Source organism: Asparagus officinalis, chromosome 8 (assembly GCF_001876935.1).
Source record: "Asparagus officinalis chromosome 8, Aspof.V1, whole genome shotgun sequence".
NCBI lineage: Eukaryota > Viridiplantae > Streptophyta > Magnoliopsida > Asparagales > Asparagaceae > Asparagus > Asparagus officinalis.
The window spans coordinates 106,225,956-106,245,354 of NC_033801.1; the positions used below are offsets into that span (position 1 = coordinate 106,225,956).

The following is a 19,399-nucleotide window of genomic DNA, read 5'->3' on the forward strand; positions in this document are numbered from 1 at the left end:
GTCATTAACAGATTGAAATATATATGTAGAGAAGTCCAAAGATCCATCTTATACTGGTAACGTTTATCATGTCTAGAATTACATTTTGAAGCGCAGATAACCTCCTCAGCCAATATAAAAGAGTTAAGTAATAACAAGGACTACTGGATATATGGATTATAGATGAGGGATTATCTACAATTTATCCTTGATCTTTTTTATTATTAATGCATGTTCTATGACTTTGTAATAGTCATTTTTCTACTTCAATTCAATTTTAATACTGGTGAAAGAAAGTTGCTCGTTATACTATCGGATCTGGGCGGCTAGGACTGCAGACTTATCAGATATGTTAGTCTTGTTAACATAATAATGCATATTCCCTTCCAAAATTCTATCTTCATAATCTTATAATAGGTAGCATATTCTCTCCTTTATTTTCTACCTATATTAGGGCTTTCCATAGTAAGTCTCCACCTTGTATAAATATATGTATCATGCTCATCAATAATATCAAGCCTTCTTCTATGCTTATCATGGTATCACAGCCACCTCTTGATCCCAGAGAGCCTCGAGATAACACTCTGCCTTAAAACAATCCCACATTTGCCTGGAAATCAACCCACCGCAAGCCTCAATGGCTCCCGCCTGCAAGCAGAGCCAACCCTCCTCACCAACACATCACCCCTCATCACACTCACTGCTACCCTCTCAAATTGGAACAGATCTGATCAGCTAAAAAAAACAACCACTCGCGAACTCAACAGACTTAACTTCCACCATGCATCCTCTATGCACGCTCTCAACAGAGGATAGCCTCCACCTCGTGTCTTCTGTCTACGCCCTCAGTGGACAGTCTCCACCCCGCGTCTGTTTACACCCTTAATGAACAAACTACACATTGTGCTGTGCCCTCATCTGACAGCCCCCACCCTGCCACCTACAACTTTAGCCACTGATGTGCTATAACTCGATCAAGCAGCTCTCGCCAAGCTATGCCAACAACCATCTATGCAATTTGGCTCATCTTATACAAACTCTTGGTTCTCGACCCACGCCCAAAACAACCTCCTCTTTCCTCCTCCTCCTCCTCATCCACCCCATCTCCGCCCTTCTCCTACTCCTCCGTCTCATTTCCGCCCTCCTACTCCTTCACCCATACTCATTCCTCCATCTACCCTCCTCTCTCCTCCGTGTCCTTTCACGTAAAAAGTAAGTGTGCATAAATATATGATTGGGTCTTGCCATGATGGTTTTTCCATAGTAAATACCGATTATGATCAAACAGAAAATAGAACAGCTATTTATCTCCAATACATAAAAACTGTGTTTTCATAAATGTATACAGTTATTTGTGCTGTTAAACATCCATGTGTTTATGTCAGGAGATTCCAAGGTGGTTAGAAAGCAACATCGGCCAAGAAGAATGCAACATCAGCTACGAAGACACAAAAAACTAACTAAAATGAAGAATTCATAAGCATTAATATCTGGAAACTTGCACAAGAATCACAAGATTCATACAATTGTATTGTATTCCTCCAACAAAAAACACAGATGTCAACAAATTGAATACACTATGGTCAAAATTACATCAACCGATTATGTATAACATTAATGAATAACAATCAAATCCTTCTATAATTGACCGTATTCACAAAAGAATCTCCTCTTAAGCGCATCTTTCTTCTTTCTGAGAAATGAAATTAGAACTTGCGGATTAAGCATAGATTTGTCTTAAGACTTGATCCCATTGTACAGTAAGAATAGTATATATCTTTTTTCTCACTGTAGCAGCCAAGTTAAGCCAACAATCCAAGGACTTGGCTGCAGCAATTCCTTCAACCTCCAGTTTTCAAGTACGATGATGATATTCAACCTCTTCACTGTACAGGCCCTGAAAAGCTACGATTCTATTTCTTCAGTAGATAACTATTGTTTGAATCAAAATAATGGCATATTTGATAATGTATGATAAATATGAGTGAAAAATAACACCTACAGCTACTGGAAAGAATTTCTATATACCCGAACTGGTTCAGTGCATGTATCAGAGTCCCATGAAATGGGATGCGAGGAGAAAACCATGGCCTTTTGGAAGCCTTTCTATTTTGGTCTATGTTTTTTTTCACAAATACAACCTGGAAGAGGATTGGCATAAAAACTCTCTTCCAGCTTTGGAAATTCTCCAGGCTCTCTAAAATATGGACTGCCATTTCTGTCCCTGTGTAGTTTTTTCACCTTTGAACTGAATTTCTTCCAAGAGATATTCCCTCCATCTACCTCATCAACAAGTTTTACAAAATTTAACCTGCAGGAGATGCAAGTGAATTCAGTTCGAGTACAAAATCAAAAGGACTAAAACCCTAAACCATCAGCAAGTTCAATATATGAACCAGGGTGGTGATATTCATCACCATGTACACATTGTACATAAATCTTCTCTTCCATTCACGTACTCCTTGATTATTGAATGTTAAGAGGAACTTACTGAAAACTTATCAGTGGGTTCCTCCTCATTCCATTTCCAGAATGGAAATAATATTTTCCACCAATAGGTGTAGTCAAATATTTGTTAGTGTGAATTTAAAGATATATGTCTAGAAAATTTCCAAGAACATAGCAAAATTAATTGTATATTTTACCACATAGAACATATTTAGCTTAGTTAAACTGTCGTGTGTAAACTTCAAATATTGGGTAACTAGATTTTCATATTCAACCTTAAAACTTCAACTGCTAATGAAGGACGAACATTATGCAAATGATTCACAATTCATGATGAAACTACAAAGCGATCTCATCTTACTGACATTTTACAGTAATTTACTGCTTATCCAATACTCAATCCAAAATTAACCAAATTATCAGATAAAGAAAATAAAACAAGACAGGAATTAGTATGTATGTTACCTGTCAGGACTTATGGTTTTTCTGAAGTTCTCAAAGCGCCTGTGTCCATGCACGGCCTTTGCCATATTTCCATCATATGTATAAATAAAAACATCACTCTGAAGAGCAACAACATAATCCAATCCAGCAAGCATGTTCTGATGATTTTTGAAAGGACTGAGTTCTTCTTCTGTAGACAAAGTTGAATGCGAGTAGATATTGGGGAAGTCATCAGTCAGATATCGCATACTTCCATTTCCAAAGGCTTCACCAGCCACCAAGTATATTCTTGTGCTTGATGGAAACCCTAATCCTTTAAGAAGAAGGGAAGTTTCTCTTGGAGTCAAAGGACAACCTCCAAGGTTCCTCCTCTCGACTCCATCAATCTCTTTTTCCTTCCAATGGTTGACTTCATAGCGCATTTGACGCAATTCTTCGGCTTCTTCAAATGTCAAATTATGATTGCAGCCTGTGAAGGCAAGCATGTCCTTTTCATATCTGCAATACCGGGAAGATAGAAATTAAGATGTGCATATTGAGGAAATGTTAAATATAGACAGCAGTGTGGTAGCTAATTCCTCCATTTATTTATGCACAAGGGTCTGACTCCAATCATTTGTTTATAAGAGTCCGATTAGATACTTGGGGAAGCAATCATAGGAATTAAACTTTCTATTTGCTTCTCTTTCCGCTGTATATTTTCATAAAGAACACAAAATGCTCATAAAAGAACAAAATGCAGACGGCAATAGGAAGGGCACGTCCTTTTCTACATTAGATCTCTTGCTAGATTCAAGCTTTTGATGCATTCCTAGTGTTGTAGTTAATTGCATAAAACCATGGAGATTCTACTGTATCACAACCTAGCCAGATTTATAGCCACAGGTGGTATTTTTCTTATAGAATGTTCCGGTTGCTAAGTTGAAATTTCAAAACGACAGAAACAGACTCAAAGGTAAGAGCAAGGTTCCCTGTCAAAGCAAGAAGCTAATATCGACACTGATTCAATTCAGTATTTAGCTCACTTTTAAGTCCAAAATTGAGCGGGGGAGGGGCCATTCTGCTTAAGTGCCACTTTTTGAGACTGCTATATATCTATAGCTGAATAATCCCTACACAGACAATTTAGCAAACAAAGTGTTGGAATACTAAGGAAGAAAAGCTGTTACTTTCATGGTGTTTGCATCTATAGCTTTTCACAAAAAAATTTGTTTCGTTTGAAAATTATCGTGTTCGTTTTGCATCTTTTGTTTACCCATTCCCACTTACTAGTCTGTTGTCCGTGCAAAGCACGGGTTTTTGCTACAGTAATCCCTCTTTTTTAACATGCCTGCTTTGAATTTTCTGGGAATGCTACAGTATCTCGTTTGCTACAGTATCATTTTGAAATGCTACAGTATACCCATGTGCTACAGTCATATTTTTGATTATTTATCTGCTACAGTAAATATACTGTATTATTTACTGTAGTATGACCAGTGAGTCTCTGGTTTTCCCTTTTGTATAAAGGAATAGATATCTTGACAAAGATAAAGTTGGGAACTTTGGATCGAAACCCCTGGTGACACTCTTCTCTTGCTGAGACCCATAAGAAAACAACATTCCTAGATCACATAGACTATCATTCAAGCCCAACAAAAGTCTTAAATGTTTGAAAACTGTTAGTTGGACACTCCAACTAGGAAAAGATTTTTCCATCCCCAGGCATGTGCACATAACACCGCAATTGGACACCCGGCCATCACGACTCAAACATGGCACACATGAAAAAAATGAGCGTTGGTTATCATCTATGATATGTAAGACAATTCCCCAAAAATAAGGTCTGTTCAACATATCAGGGTCATCACCTCACAAAACAAAACATATCAGGGTCATCAGGTTCATCCATGTTCAACGGTTAGAGAAGTGTAAAGTGCTATTTACCTCAAATATCATAGAGAAGTTTGAGAATGTTGAACTCCTTCGGGAAAGAAACTACTTATTTTGAGACCATTTTACTAGAATTAGTTTTTTTTCATACACGAATAGTAAGAAATGCACATATCTAAATTACGAGATGAAACATACAAAATAACCATCTTCGTGCCTACATTCTAAACCATTATTGCGTGCAATACATCGAGTCCTTGCCAAAGCACAATACTCAAGTCCTTGCCCACTAATCATAGATTATCATGATATCAAAATAATTAAAATGGCTACAACTTAGAAATCATTCATAAGTAAGAACAAGGGGAAAGAAGAAATATTAGTTTTTTTCTTTTTTACTCTCACAATATGCAAGTCCATATCTTCCATTACAAAAGTAAAAAAAAAAGCCCATATCATGCTTTTAACTATGCCAAAGTCTGATAGGTATATGTGTAGTTTTGAAGCAAAATTATTGTTTCTCTAAATATGAAAAACACTCAACCCACCTGACCACTGACCTAGACACACTGTGTTCCATATCCTACTCACTGGAAGCATAGGGGAACTGCTACTAATATCTCAGTAATATCTAACCACTGAAATAGGTGAACTGCTATTAATATCTAAGTAATATCTAACCACTGAAATCATATAGCACAATCATTTGAGTTAAAATATTTAAAGTCTATTGTGTTTCAGAAAAATCCTTTAACAATATCATCCAAGTTAAAATATTATTCGCACTCACTAGTATAGTCTCTTACTCTCTCTCTGGTCTCTCTCTCTCCTCTCTCTCTCTCTCTCTCTCTCTCTTATATACTATATATATATACTACTATATATATTAGTTATATATATATATATATAGTATATAGTATACTAGAGAGCAGAGATTTAGAGAATGGCCGTATGTTTGCGCCTACCAAACACATAAAACAGTTTGTGCCTGCGTAGTGCATGTCTGCATTAATCCCCTCCACTCATTCAAATGCGTGTGCATATTCCACGATGCACTCCTCAACCCATGCTTGCAATGCTGGTCCCCCATTTGAATGACGTGCGAGGCCCGCCGATTCGTGGCCCCACCTCGACTACCAAGCAATACCCATCCTACCCAAGCATTACCCACCTCACAAATATTTATGCTTCCTCTAGCGTTACCAAGCATACCCTATACCAAGCCCATACCCCACCTCACCAAAAAATTTTATGCTTGCCGCTACCACGTCATTACCCATATTTCTCATATATATATATATTATATATTACTATATATAATATACTCATATTACTATATATACTATAGTAATATATATTGTGTGTGTGTGTGTGTCTGGCCGCGGATGTGTGTTGGCTCCTCTGTGACTGTGCTGTGGGGGTGTGCGAGTCCTGGATATGGCTTTATGAGTGAGAATTAAACCGAAATTAGTGTTGTTATTGCAGATAATGGCGGAAACTGCTCCACAGCTTGTTTTGATGTATAATGTCCACAGGAGGGTTTTACTTTATCGCGTTGCTCCTCTTGGCCTTAAGTTGTTCCACCAAATTGGATGAGCAGTGTGGCATCATGAGAATTCTTTACATGCTAGTGCAGCCTTACTCAGTAACAGTTCTTTTTTCTATTTTTCTTTCTTTTGGAAGCAAAGGAGTTTTTGTTGCAAACCAACTGATTAGAGCTCAAACCCCACAAGAAGGTTTGATGGATTTCTCCGTAACATCATGCTGTAGAGTATGAGCAACAAGAAAACATTTGAAAGCCTATTGGACAGCCCGGCAGGGTACACCCGGTACACAATCTGTAGATATCAATTCATAAAACGATCGAGGTCAAACTGCTTTCTACTTGAGGTGGTTAACTGAATTAGTTTGAATGGGGAATGACAAAGACCAGTCCTTGAATGGAGTAGTTTAATTGGAGGGTCGAAACAAGACATTTAGGTTCATTTATAGATTGATTTAGTGCTCTGAACATATATTTAAGTCTCAGAATTAACTATGAAATGAGCCCCCACTTCCCTCCACCAAAAAAATAAACATAAGAAAGAAAAGAAAACCAGAAAAAATAAAGCTACAAAAACGACAAAGAAAAGAAAAATATAAAGAATAGCAAGCTGATGGACAATGGATTTACACTGACAATTTTTTTAAAAGAGAATAGGAAAGTTGCATTCAGATGAAAGAAGAGCTTACCTTAAATGTAAAGCAATATAAGGGCTTCCATTTTCACGCATTCTTGAGACTAAGGTGTTCCCCAGCTCTTCAATTGAAGCTGAGTATTTCAATGCTTTGTAGTTTACATGGCATCTCAGCTTCTGAATAGATGTAGGAAGTCCATTATTCGCAATTCGGGAATCAGTATGGGTGAAGTACACAACCTTGTGTTGTTTCAGAAGTGGCAGGACATCTGATTTATAGTAATTGACCTGAATATAGAAGCTAAAGCATCACAAACGTGTATTTAATGAGTAGAAACAGAATGGATCTTTCAAAGATCAGCATTATCCTTAACCTTAGACCAGGATATTGGAGTTATAGTAAAAGGTTCAATCTTTTCATATGCAGCTGGCAGTTTCTCGACTATCTGAACCTCATTCTTTAAGGTCTCAATAAAATGCTAGACCATAACAGAGTTTGAAGTAACTGCGAAAGAAGTGATGTGAACCTTTCATCTGCCCAGTAGGAGGAATGATCAAGTGAAGGGAGAACCAGCTTTGCCTTAAGGATATTAGCAACAGCAACCATGTCACAGATCTGCATTCTAACATATAATTTATCAGAAAATTATGGTAAGCATTCACGTGCAGCCGATATAAATCTGAAAATAGGAGTCAGACCCCGAATCTCATCTGATTTAGACCTCCATTCGCATTTATGAGTAGGTAGCCATTAGTGTTTACATCCAGCTCTGCACCAAATCCAAACCATGAAGCCAATAAAAGAAATTAGCAGAAAAAAATTCAGCTAATGTAGAATAACTTACTTTTCTGGTGACCCATGCGACCAATACACTGTGTGAAATTTTCACTGTTTGGCTTGGCCCATATACCTGAGAGCTGAATGAAACAAAAACTTGAACAGTTGAGCTACAAGCAGAACAAAGATAAAAATCACAATAAGATAAACATGGCTTGCCTCAACTGGACGACTTTGATCTCCACCTGTTCCTGATGATACAGTCATCAGAGTTCGTTCACTATCTCTTAGTCCCCTATGACCATGATCATAAGATGATTGAACTTGTCGACCAGAAATTTGGGTGACAGATAAATCCTAATAATGACACGACTATTAACACCTTTAATTTTTTTGAAGTCCATAAAAAATACAACAAAGGATTCGGAAGTTAAAATATTCACAACAAAAATAGTGAAGGAAATAAGTCTAGGTATAGAAGTTGAATACAAAAAAATGGCATTGACAATTATATGTTTGCAGGATAATGTCACGCATATATTTGAGAAAATTCAAAGACAAACATAAATTGTAAGTACCCATTACAACATGATATCTAGCTTCCAACTTCTCATGCAAACTTGTCTGACCAAAACTATTCAATAATTCATACTTTTGAAAACTACTCTTTAAATTGAACTTTTGAAAGCTTCTCAAAATGGTATAATAAGAACAAGTCCTACTTGTTAGATAAAGTAAGCACAAATGCAGGCTATACAAAACGCCAGTGTCATCAATGAGACATTTGTCGACATACAGCTCATTGAACTTTGAATATGTCTGAATAAAGGACTGGTTGATTGGTAAGACAAGTAAAACTCAGACAAACTAAGAACAAAATATTTGGAAAAAAGTTTCAGATAAATCAAGAAGCTATATTTGTTAAACATAATTATCAAGAAACATATATCTTAATCTATCTATATACTCATAATTTCCAAGTAGTATGCCCAAAAAGTGAAAGAAAAAAAAAGGAAACACCCACTGATGTTACTTAGGGCATCTCCAACAGTTTCTCTAAAATTTTCTTCAAAATGGGAAAGCAAAAATCATATTCTCCAAATTATTTTTACACCAACTCCAACAGCTTCCCCATTTTGAAGAATCTTTTTTTCCTCCAAAAATTTGGAGAATGCTGCAGATTTTGGGAAGCTTCCCCATTTTTTCTCCTCCATCTCTATTTTGGGGAATGAGATGTGGAATCTGTTGGACCAAAAACCTAACTAAATTCTCCAAAAGTGAGAAATAGGGAAGCTGTTGGAGATGCTCTTACACGAACCAGAATTCCATTATGTTTGTTAATTCTTTCCAATTATAAGTTTATCACTTTTCCTAATTGGTGCAAAGTGTCCAAGTCAAATCAATTGATTTACTCTTGTTTTGTCTCAATAGTAGCAAATTTTAAACTCTCAATTTAACTAGAAGTTTTTATCTTAAATGCAATTCTGAACAGCATCTCAAACATAAAATTCCAAATTTACCAAAAATAGAGACTCACCTGATAATCTCCTCGCCGTTCTACAATCCCATTAAGTCCAAGCCAACCACCATCAGAGATCCTTACAATCCCAATCACCAAGCAAACACTACAAAACACCAAGAACAACAAATTCCCAATCTTTCTCCTCTCTCGAAACCTCAGATTCCTCTGCTGGTTCACCTGCCACCTCTCTTCCGCCTCCTCCACCGCCGCAGCCTCCGACGCCGGAGATCTCGCGGTGGGGCTATCGCAGGTCGAGGAGGACCTCGGAGAGTTGATCTGGAGCTCGATATCGTGACTCCGGTCGCCGCTCGTCCCCTTCTTTAAGGACTGGCCTCGGCGAGTCATGCTGCCGGAGAATCTCGGGCTGCTCATCCCGCCGCCGTCGGTTCTGAGATCTAGGGCTAGGGTTTTGAGATCGCCATTAATGGAAGCTTTTTTTGTCTTTGCGCTTTTTTGGAGTTCTGCCTTTTTTGTGGGAGGGGGAGGAGGGAAGAGGGACGTGGTTTGGAAAAGGGCTTCGAGATTGGTGAATTTACGGAGGTGCCATAACAGGCCTTGGACGAAAGTGCCCTTGGCGGAGTTTGGCATTTAATTGTGGCATTAAATATGTAAGAAAACAGGCGTTGGGGATTGGATTGGAGTAGTAATTATTGCATGTAAGTAATTATTTTTTTAATTATTTGCCTTATGAAGTACTTCACCTACACAGTATAGATATATGTTCATTTTTGCGGAAAGGAAAAAAACAAGCTCATTACTAAAAGAGTGGCACTACAGGCACACTCTCCATCATACTCTTCACCATACCCCCTCTCCTGCTACAGTGCAGGGGGCCCACCTGAGATTTTTTAAAAAATCTCAGATGGGCCCCCCTGCACTTTAGCAGGAGAGGGGGTATGGTGAAGAATGTGGTGGAGAGTGTGCTTGTAGTGTTATTTTTACTAAAAACGTCAAAAAAAAATCTGAAATTTTATTACTGGATAGACAGCGCTTGTATGCTGCATAGTTTTGTAAATAAAATACGCTAATTTCTTACCTATTGGAAGAACAATAAATGAAATAATACTAATAACATTGCACGACAGAAATGCTTCATGAATTAGTATAAATGTTTTATCCAAAAACATCAAGATATTTAAATTTGTGACAATTTTATTATTTAAGAAAATCAAGATCGTTTGCCAACAAAGAAAGTTAGCTATTTGTAAGTCATGAAAAACAGCTATTTGTAAGTTACGAAAAAAAAAATCTTGAGAAAGAGAATGTTCACTTCTAATCAGGATTCAAAAACTACCAGTTCATCTAATTTTTTTAAATTTCAATTCTTTTTTTTTTTAAACTATGAAGGCTACATTATTACTGCGTTGTTCTTGTTTATATGCAAATATCCGGACTGAAACTTACACTATAGTGCAAAGAGATTGGATATGATTTTTATCATATTTGAATCAATATATATTTATTGATCACATATACATACCTGAATATATGCATGATTCAGAGAGAAAATTCATCATCACGTCCATCAAAAGGGAATACACATACCATCGAATAAGAGGGAGAGAAAAATGTACGGCTACAAGAGCAGATATAAAGAAGAAAATAACATTCAAAGTACTTATGCTATTGCTATGAGAGCCGTTTAAATAAAAAAAAATTAAATCAGAATTCATGGACAGGTTCAACATATCAAAAAAGTTATGATAAGATCTTTCAATTACAAATGTTTGATATCAAAGTCACTGACTTATAGCAATTAGTTTCAAATGTTTAAGCTGCACACATGTAATATACGAGGTATACACATTCACAAATGTTTTATCGAATGTATTATGCGTGCATATGTGACATTGTTTGGGTTACATACACACAGTTTTATCGAAGGTATTATGTATCAGAGGGTAAAGTTGTCATTTCAAAATAACAGGAGATAGGATCAACGTTATCCGACGGAGGTACGCAACGTTCTCGTGGCAGCGTGTCCAAAAGCAAACATGCAGCCAGCGATCCGTGACTTATAGAAACTGACCAAAATATCCCTATCATATTTTAATTGTTTCTTCATTTTATTTGTACTTTATACATGTTAATAGCCATATTCAAAGTAAATTTCCCCTTTTACCCACTAATTTCCACTGGCAAATATACTACAGCAATCTTTCATCTTATGAGGAGCATCAATAGCTTTTGAAGGTAAAAAGCCACTAAAAACCACTCAGACAAAAAAAAAGAGGGCCAATTGGTTACAAAAGAACGACCAAGAAAGAAGAAATGATACTGAAACAAAAGCACAATAATTTTCCCAAGCGCTTTTAGTTTTCCATAAATTGATGGTTAATAAACAAACTGAGACTGTACTTTACATGACGCAGTAGCTTTAATCTTGCAAACTTCAGAACTAGAGTATGAGCTCAAATGGATAAACTTTGCGTTCTCTTCAGGATTCTTCAAAGGCTCAAGCGTATCAAAACACAACAATGTCAATAGAGACTCACATATTTACAATGGCCTCCACTCGGTCTATTGATGCATGCAAGCGTCCGTAGTTCATATCAAAAACGGGTTCACCAGTGCCCACAGCCCTACACACAGAAAGCTCTATTTATCATAAAATAATCACGAAGCAAACCATGAATGAAAATTTGAAAACTGAAAGGACCCTTAGCTAAGAGAATGTATTCCAATTCGGTTACCATGGCATAAAATGAGGATATCTATTTGTTCAGCACAACTTATTTAGCAGTAAATGAAAGGGTAAGTTTTACAATAACTGCCATGATCTGCCGGAGATTCTGCATGAAACTACCTTTTTTTTGTTAGAAAAACCTAATAGGAACATGGCAGGTGATGTGTTTTGGATAATTTTGCCTTTATGTAATTTACGTATCTTATATATTACCCACTCCGTTCTCATATTTTGTAGTTACCAAGCTGCTAATATGATGTGTAGCAACAATTTCCAACAGTTCACGGTGCTTTTCCTGCAATTTTGAGAACTCGTAGTTTTCTCTAATAGAAAAATTTTTATTGTAGTTCCAAGAGAACTCCCCAAAAGTCACGACAGTCTTATGAAATTTACCCTAAATAAAATCAATAAAGTGAAAAGTTGAACTCAATAGCTCTAGTTTCGACACATTTGATATAAGCTAAGCTGACCTCATAGATGTAATACCACTGTCCACATTGGTGGTGCATCTATCTGCACATGACAACTGAAAGGAAAAAAAGGGATGTCTATGAGAATACCCCATCGAGAAAACTAACGCAAATGTCTTTCCTTGGAGTAGAAAATATCTAGCACCAACTATGGGATTGATAACAATGCATTAGGTTTGAACTAAAGAGTATATGTCAGAGTTAATAATATATAAAAGGGAACTAGCAGTTGTCAAATACAGGCATTGTCCCATAGGAAATAGGAAGATTTCTAAATTACTAGTCAGTTTCTGCATGCACCCTTTCATCTTGGAAGTAGCTTTTTGATGCATTAAGAGCACATACATATTATTCACGTGCACACACATATAAAGCACATGCATACAAGTCGGAAAAAGAATAAACTTCCAGAGAAAATCAGCATATAATTAATGTTTTAGTTAATCATAATATCTAATATCAAAGATGCCTCTTGTTGGAAATAGAATACATTTTCAGAGAATTATCGGTACTATAGAATAACTTTTTTATGTTAATCACGGTATCTATTACAAAAGGGACCTCTAGGTCTTAATCTTAAAGGACAAACTGGATGCTTTTTGATTAATCTAAGGCTTAATTGCGGTTAAATACCCTATAGTTTCCTCTACTTTGCACTTATACACACTCACTAGTATTTGGCATCTCTTATACACCCAAAAGTTTTTAAAACTTCCACGTATATGACCTCACTTGTTTTGGCAAAACTTATACACCCTAAGGTTTTCAATATTTGCACTTCAATACCCTAAATTTTTTAAAACTTGCACTTAAATACCTTTGAAATTATGAGCTTGAGGGTATTTAAGTGCAAGTTTTAAAAATGTTGGATATTTAAGTGCATAAAATCTTTCATGTATTCAAGTGCAAACTTTAATAACTTTAAGGAACACAAGTGCTGCCATAAATAAGTGCTAGCAAACACAAATGAGAGTATATAAGTGCAACGCGGTTGAAACTATAGGGTATTTAAGTGCAATTAATCCTTAATCTAAAACGACTGAAGAAAAGATTCTAATTTTTTACCTCTGATGTATAGTTTGCAATTGCATTATTATATACAGTTGTGTTTAGAGTTAATGGAAGTAGGAACATACCCATGAATCTCCGGAAGTACATACTCAGCCCTCCAGCCAATTCTCAAGTCGAATCCAGGGAATAAACCAATAGCCGTTTTATTTCTAATCTGCGAGATGCCATCACCACCCAAACAGGTAGAGAGCTTCCATTTCCAGCCAATTGTATTGTGATGAAAACTGTGACCTATGCCAACCTGCAACATAAGGAGAAAAACATTATCATAATTGACAAACCTGGAGGAGACAGAAAAAAAAGGTTATTTGGAATTAGTCCTTCAAATTATTCGTATTTTGATATCAGTCCCCCAAATCATTGAAATTTAAACTTAGTCCCACAAATCTTATAACTATTTTGATATTACTCATCCTAGGTAGTGGTTGTTTGATTTGGCATGGAATATTCCTTTTAACTTTAACTAATTTTGGAGATTAATTTCAAAACACTTAAAATATTTGGAGGGCTAATTTCAAAAGATGAAGATTTGGAGGACAAATTGCAAAATATGAAGGGAAACTAATTTCAAAATATGAAGATTCAGGGAACTAATTTTCAAAATATGAAAGATTTGGGCGCCTAATATCGGGAAAAAAACCCAGAAAACTATCACCTAAAAGATATATAGACACAAAGCACGTAGTGTGCCTAAACAACAAAAAGTACATAATAGCTACAGATCGAGAAAGGATAAGCACGATTATACCAAAAGCAGATTTGGTTTTCAGCCTAGATACCACCAATAAATAACTGTAGACTCCTAGTGATGTAGAATACAGGACTAATCTAAGTAAGACGGACACGGTGTTTTCGGTGCCGTGTCCGTGTTCGACACATGTCTGACATAGACTCTCCGCGGACACATGTGGTTCAAAGAAAAACCCAATTTCCCCATTACTTATACCCTAAACTTGTTATCTGGTAATATCAGGTTCCAAACCAATTGGTTTTTTAACCTGAAAATTGAAACTCATTACTTAAATATTTGAAAAATGCACATCGTACTATCCCATGCGGTCAAAACTAAACTTTTAATTGAAAGAAATACACAAATGTTATTGGTATTTCATTCAATATTTGATCATGAATGTATAATTGTATAAAATAATGTTAGGGGCACACCCCCTAACACACCACCAACCACACCCCCCTCTCCCATCGCTACAGTAAACCAGGCTCCACATGAGATTTTAAAAATTTTAAAATCCCATGTGGGGCCCGGTTTACTGTAGCGATGGGAGAGGGGGGTGTGGTTGGTGGTGTGTTAGGGGGTGTGCCCCTAACATTATGACGCCTAAGCGGTTTCTGGGCATTTTTTTTCTTTCTTCATTTAAGTGGTGGTCGATGAGGTTTTGCTGAAGGTCGAAGGAGGTAGTGAAGGTGTTCATATTTGGAGGTTAATGGAGTTTGGAGGACGTGTAGACTACGACACATAAAATCACAATCAAGGCCTACAGGGTGCAATCCACGTAAGCAGACAATGCTCCCCAAAACGCTCGTAAAATCTAGGTGGGCAGTCTAAATACCGCCTAGGCGCTAGGCGCTAGTTAGGCGGCCTAGGTGCCTAGGCCTAGACGTACGCCTAAGCGGACTAGGCGGAGGTTTTTTAAAACAGTGCCTTTGAGTTCTGCATATATACTCAAATGCCAAACTTCAAAGTCATACATCCATTTTATGCACTTATAAACCAAATTTTTCATAACTTCTCTAAGCATGACTTATCAAGAGATCTACTTGAGGCCATGAAGAACAAACACTTTCATTTGAAACTTTGCTGTTCTAGAAACAAGTATTAGACATGCACTTTTGCCGTTGCTCTTTGTGTAATTTTTTCTCATGTATTTGTTGCATTATGTTCTAATGCATCTATGTGCCCATGCATTTTAGGCTCACCATAACGAACCCAAACAAAAAACAAAAAGACAATGCATAAAATATCTAGTAGAAGGGTGTGATTATGCTACCAACACTAATGCACAAGATCCCGTTACACTTTTGCAAATAAGCTTAACTAGGCAAGAGCAACAACTAAAATGTATGACCTCCTTTTGAGCTTTGTTGTAATTGTTGTTATTCTTGTTTTATAAAACAATTAGTAGAAGAGAAGTGCAACTGTTGTAGTATAAAGATGTGTCCCTACATACTCCTCATAACCTTGAGTTTTGATTGGTGACAGGAACTTTAACATGATATTACAGCCCCATGAACTCAGGACCAGCTGCATGCGCCTTTTAAGAGGAATAATGAAAAATGTAGTGGTGCAAAACATAACTTCAGCTTACATAAAAACGTAAAATCTCGTGTACTAAAAAAGGACTAGAAATGAAAGAGAAGTACATAAATGCTTGAAGGTGGCAAATACCAGTCACTTCTTAATATGACAATCATCAGGAAACATGTGAAGTTAAAGAGGAGAGGGAGATCACAAGACAGATTGAACCAAGGAAGATTTTATACTCAAGCTTATGCTTCAATATGAACAGAAGCATGAGAGCATAAATTTTATATAAAAACTTCAAATCATAGGCTTTACAGCAGATTGAATGAAGTGAAATTTCAAATAAACATCGGTGTCACAGCCCATCATGAAACTTAAATCTCTCTACTTTCCATATACTTGTATTATTCTATATTTTATTGTACTCAAATCTTCACTAAGTCATCACTCGGTTGTCATCATGAAGGTACCAACACATAATCTTTTGACTATTTTGTTTTCGATTCTACTTATTCCTGCTATATAAATTAAGCCACAACTTAAATATTCCTCCAGTCAGGGACTAAAAAAATCAGCCACAACCTAAACGAAACCAGCAAGCAATAAGTCTTGCCTCTTAAACTTGATATAATAGTAACATACATGAGCTTTGGCAACTGAAATGCACTGACACAATTTGATATCTGAGAGAATGCTTAGTAAATACACATCGTGAAATAATGAGTAAGTAGCATAGAACTATATAAACTAGCATTAGTGGTTACATGTAAAACCAACCTCATAATATGTCTTTTTTGATACATGGATTTTGAAATTCATTATCCTTATCCACAATACTGAAGTTAAAGTATCTCATTGTCACTCTAGTATGGTAACAGATATATAAAATAGAGAGTAAAAAATGCATCAAACCTGGAGATTAAGGTACTTAGTTATCGGAATTTTTTTTGATAGCAATCGTATATCCCCATGTATTGGCTCGTATATGAACTTCCACCTCCTCTCAGGGCTCAGAGGCTTCAATACCATCTTAGCTTCGTATTCATTACTCTCAAGATTAAAGAACTGAAAAAAATGCAAATAATCCATATGGGACACAGTCAACACACTTAATTAGTTAACAATAAGGGCAACAAACAACATTTGCACTAAACATACTCTTTAAATAGCAGTCTGTGTACCAAACAATCTCTCTCCTACCCTATGAATTTCACCTTTTCATCAAAAATCCACTAGCAATCGCAACAAACTTACAAACATGTTCTTTTTAGTAATGACAGTAGGCAACTGAGTCGGAGCAGAATGACACATCGATTCAAAAACTTATAGGAGTATGTTTGGTTTTCTAATTCTCATTACTTTGCCCTCTCTCCCTTCTTCTTCATATACATTCTGTATTAATTTTCTGTAGTTAATAAATTATCTAGACATCTTGTCCCAGTAACTAAACCAACTTACTTTGCTTGGTGAGTTTGATTTACAGCTCATCAGTCCAGAAACGAAATCTATCTCACAATAGACCCATTAAAACCTCAAACTTGCGCAAACAATTAGAAGCAAAATCAAGCAAGAAATTAAAAAAAAACATTGGACTTTTATACACTCGTCCACATACCAAATGGAAATAGGTTTAGCGCAGAAGAGATGCAGTCCCTATAGCTTGAGATTTCTCGCTAATCAGAGAAGAACACTCATTTGCCCTGCCGATTTGAACCAAATTTTCTGTCTCAACCCACTATACCATATACTAAAGTTGACAGGAAAACGTGAGAAGCGTTACTAAGAAACAAAATGCTTAGAAAAGCCGTGCATTTTCAAACAAAATGGTTAAGGTTTTTCCCCCCATACTAATGCGGCGTCATCACAAACTGCAGATGGTTCTTTTTTACTATAAACTCAAAGTTTTACCCCCATTTATTTTTAAACTCACTTATTTCGAGTTCTTTGTCTATAATCTAATTTTTTTAAACCAAATATTTAAATCATTATTTACTGTGGCGTTTTTCCAACTAATGTCGTAATGTCGCAACATCGCATGGCTCAATTTTACTCATTAAATTCTCTAAATTGGGCAAATAATTAGAAGCAAAAGCACGCACTAAAAAGACAACAAAAAAAAAAAAGATAAGATTTTTATGTTGCTCTCCTCCACACGCCGAACGAAATTGAGCATATCGCTTGAGATTTCTCACAGGTAAATTATTATCACAATTATGAAACAAGAAGAGGGTTTTGGGGATTGAATTGGATTGAATACCTCAAGATTGAGGCCAAGTCTGAAGCCCTCGATCTGTTTGCGGAACTTGAAGAAGAGCTCCGATGGGATGACGTCGATCTTGTAGAGATCCTCTATCGATGATGAGGAAGCGTCGTTGTTGTTTTCATCCATTATTATTGTAGCTGGTGAGAGGGAGATGAAAAAGAGAGAGGGCGGCAGCTTGATGGTTATAGAAGATGAAAGGTCTTTTTCATATTAGTCCCCGAACTCTTTCTTAACTTTATATTAGAGACCCCTAAATCGTCGTGATTATGATGGGAGTTTCGCACGTATACCCCTAACACCTTCTATATTTGCAAATATATTCCCTAAATCTTAGTGTTTGCGAAATTATGTTCCCCTCATATTCTGTTACATTGGGTTTTTTTAACCCTCTAACTAAAATAATATTGGCTTCTATGTAGGATAATGTCAAAATTTTCCAATGACTTATAGTAGAATTGCAACATTTCCTATTCAAGAGCTAGAGCCATCAGGATTTGGATCCTCTCCACTACAAAAAAGTAGTGGAGAGATCACTACTTTTAATCTCAATCGTTGATTATTTAGTAGGCGGTTATGATACATTCTAAATCTAACACTTACCATACCATCGTGTATTGCACACATTCCTAATTTGCACTAAAAGAAAAAATCACAACCATTAACTAGATAATCAATGGATGTGATTATGTAGTGATCACTCCACTATTTTTTTTTTTGTAGTGGAGAGGATCTGAATCCGAGCCATCAAGTAGAAGTAGGGGCAGAAAAACCCAATCTCAGAGAATCGGAGGACAATTTACAAATACCAAGATTTGAGGAGTATTTTTGAAAATATGAAAGATTTGAGGGTTATATATGTAAACACCACTTTTATAACTTACACCCTTAGGGCTTGTTTTGATTGAGGGGAATGAGGGTGAAGGGAAGTTAGGGGCACTATTCACCTCCATTCATCTTGTTTGGGAACACTTAGGAGGTGAAGTTAATTCACTCTAGTTTCCCTTGGTTCATCCCCTAATAGTATAAAATTTGTTACTTCCCAAATTGGGGTGTAACCAAGGGGAAGGGAACTCCCTTCCCTTCCCTTCCATTCCCTTCCCTTCCCTTCCCTTCTCTCAGTGTCCCTTAACTTCCGTTCACCCCTTACAAATCCAAACAGGCCCTAAGTCTTGTCCCCGTTTCAAATGGAACAATGCCCGGTTCGACTCGGTGGGCCGTCATCCACAACCCAATCATCTCGGCCCGGACCACCCACAGAGTATCAGTACCTGTACCTCTCTCTCTCTCTCGCCAAAACCCTGAACCCTCACCGATCGGTAACCTTACCTCCCTCCTACTGCTATGCGTCTTTAACTTCCGCCACCATGACCTCCGGTCCCCCGAACTGCTTCTCCTCTATCGTCGCCGCTTGACGCCAGCTCGCCACGTC

General features: G+C 36.8%; 2 protein-coding genes across 2 annotated transcripts; both read right to left on the reverse strand.

The window, feature by feature from the left end:
* Positions 1,441-9,808, reverse strand: LOC109821655 (uncharacterized protein At1g04910-like). The gene is given in 9 exon segments (XM_020387826.1): positions 1,441-2,290; positions 2,893-3,369; positions 6,976-7,208; positions 7,295-7,399; positions 7,402-7,536; positions 7,620-7,690; positions 7,766-7,838; positions 7,918-8,055; positions 9,236-9,808. Coding segments are annotated over 9 exon segments (2,010 nt in total). The 3' UTR covers positions 1,441-2,085.
* On the reverse strand, positions 11,406-18,161 carry LOC109822423. The gene is made up of 4 exons (XM_020388615.1): positions 17,965-18,161; positions 16,620-16,772; positions 13,513-13,688; positions 11,406-11,802 (listed from the first exon to the last, which is right to left on the reverse strand). The coding sequence occupies exons 1-4, from the start codon at positions 18,094-18,096 to the stop codon at positions 11,712-11,714; spliced, it is 552 nt and encodes a 183-aa protein (XP_020244204.1). The 5' UTR covers positions 18,097-18,161; the 3' UTR covers positions 11,406-11,711.

Coding starts and splice junctions, on each gene's coding strand:
- LOC109822423 (XM_020388615.1), bottom strand. CDS start 18,096: ATGGATGAAAACAACAACGACGCTTCCTCATCATCGATAGAGGATCTC. Junction 13,689..16,619: donor CTAAGTACCTTAATCTCCAG/GTTTGATGCATT, acceptor CTTATGTTGCAG/GTTGGCATAGGTCACAGTTT. Junction 11,803..13,512: donor GTACTTCCGGAGATTCATGG/GTATGTTCCTAC, acceptor TTCTGTGTGTAG/GGCTGTGGGCACTGGTGAAC.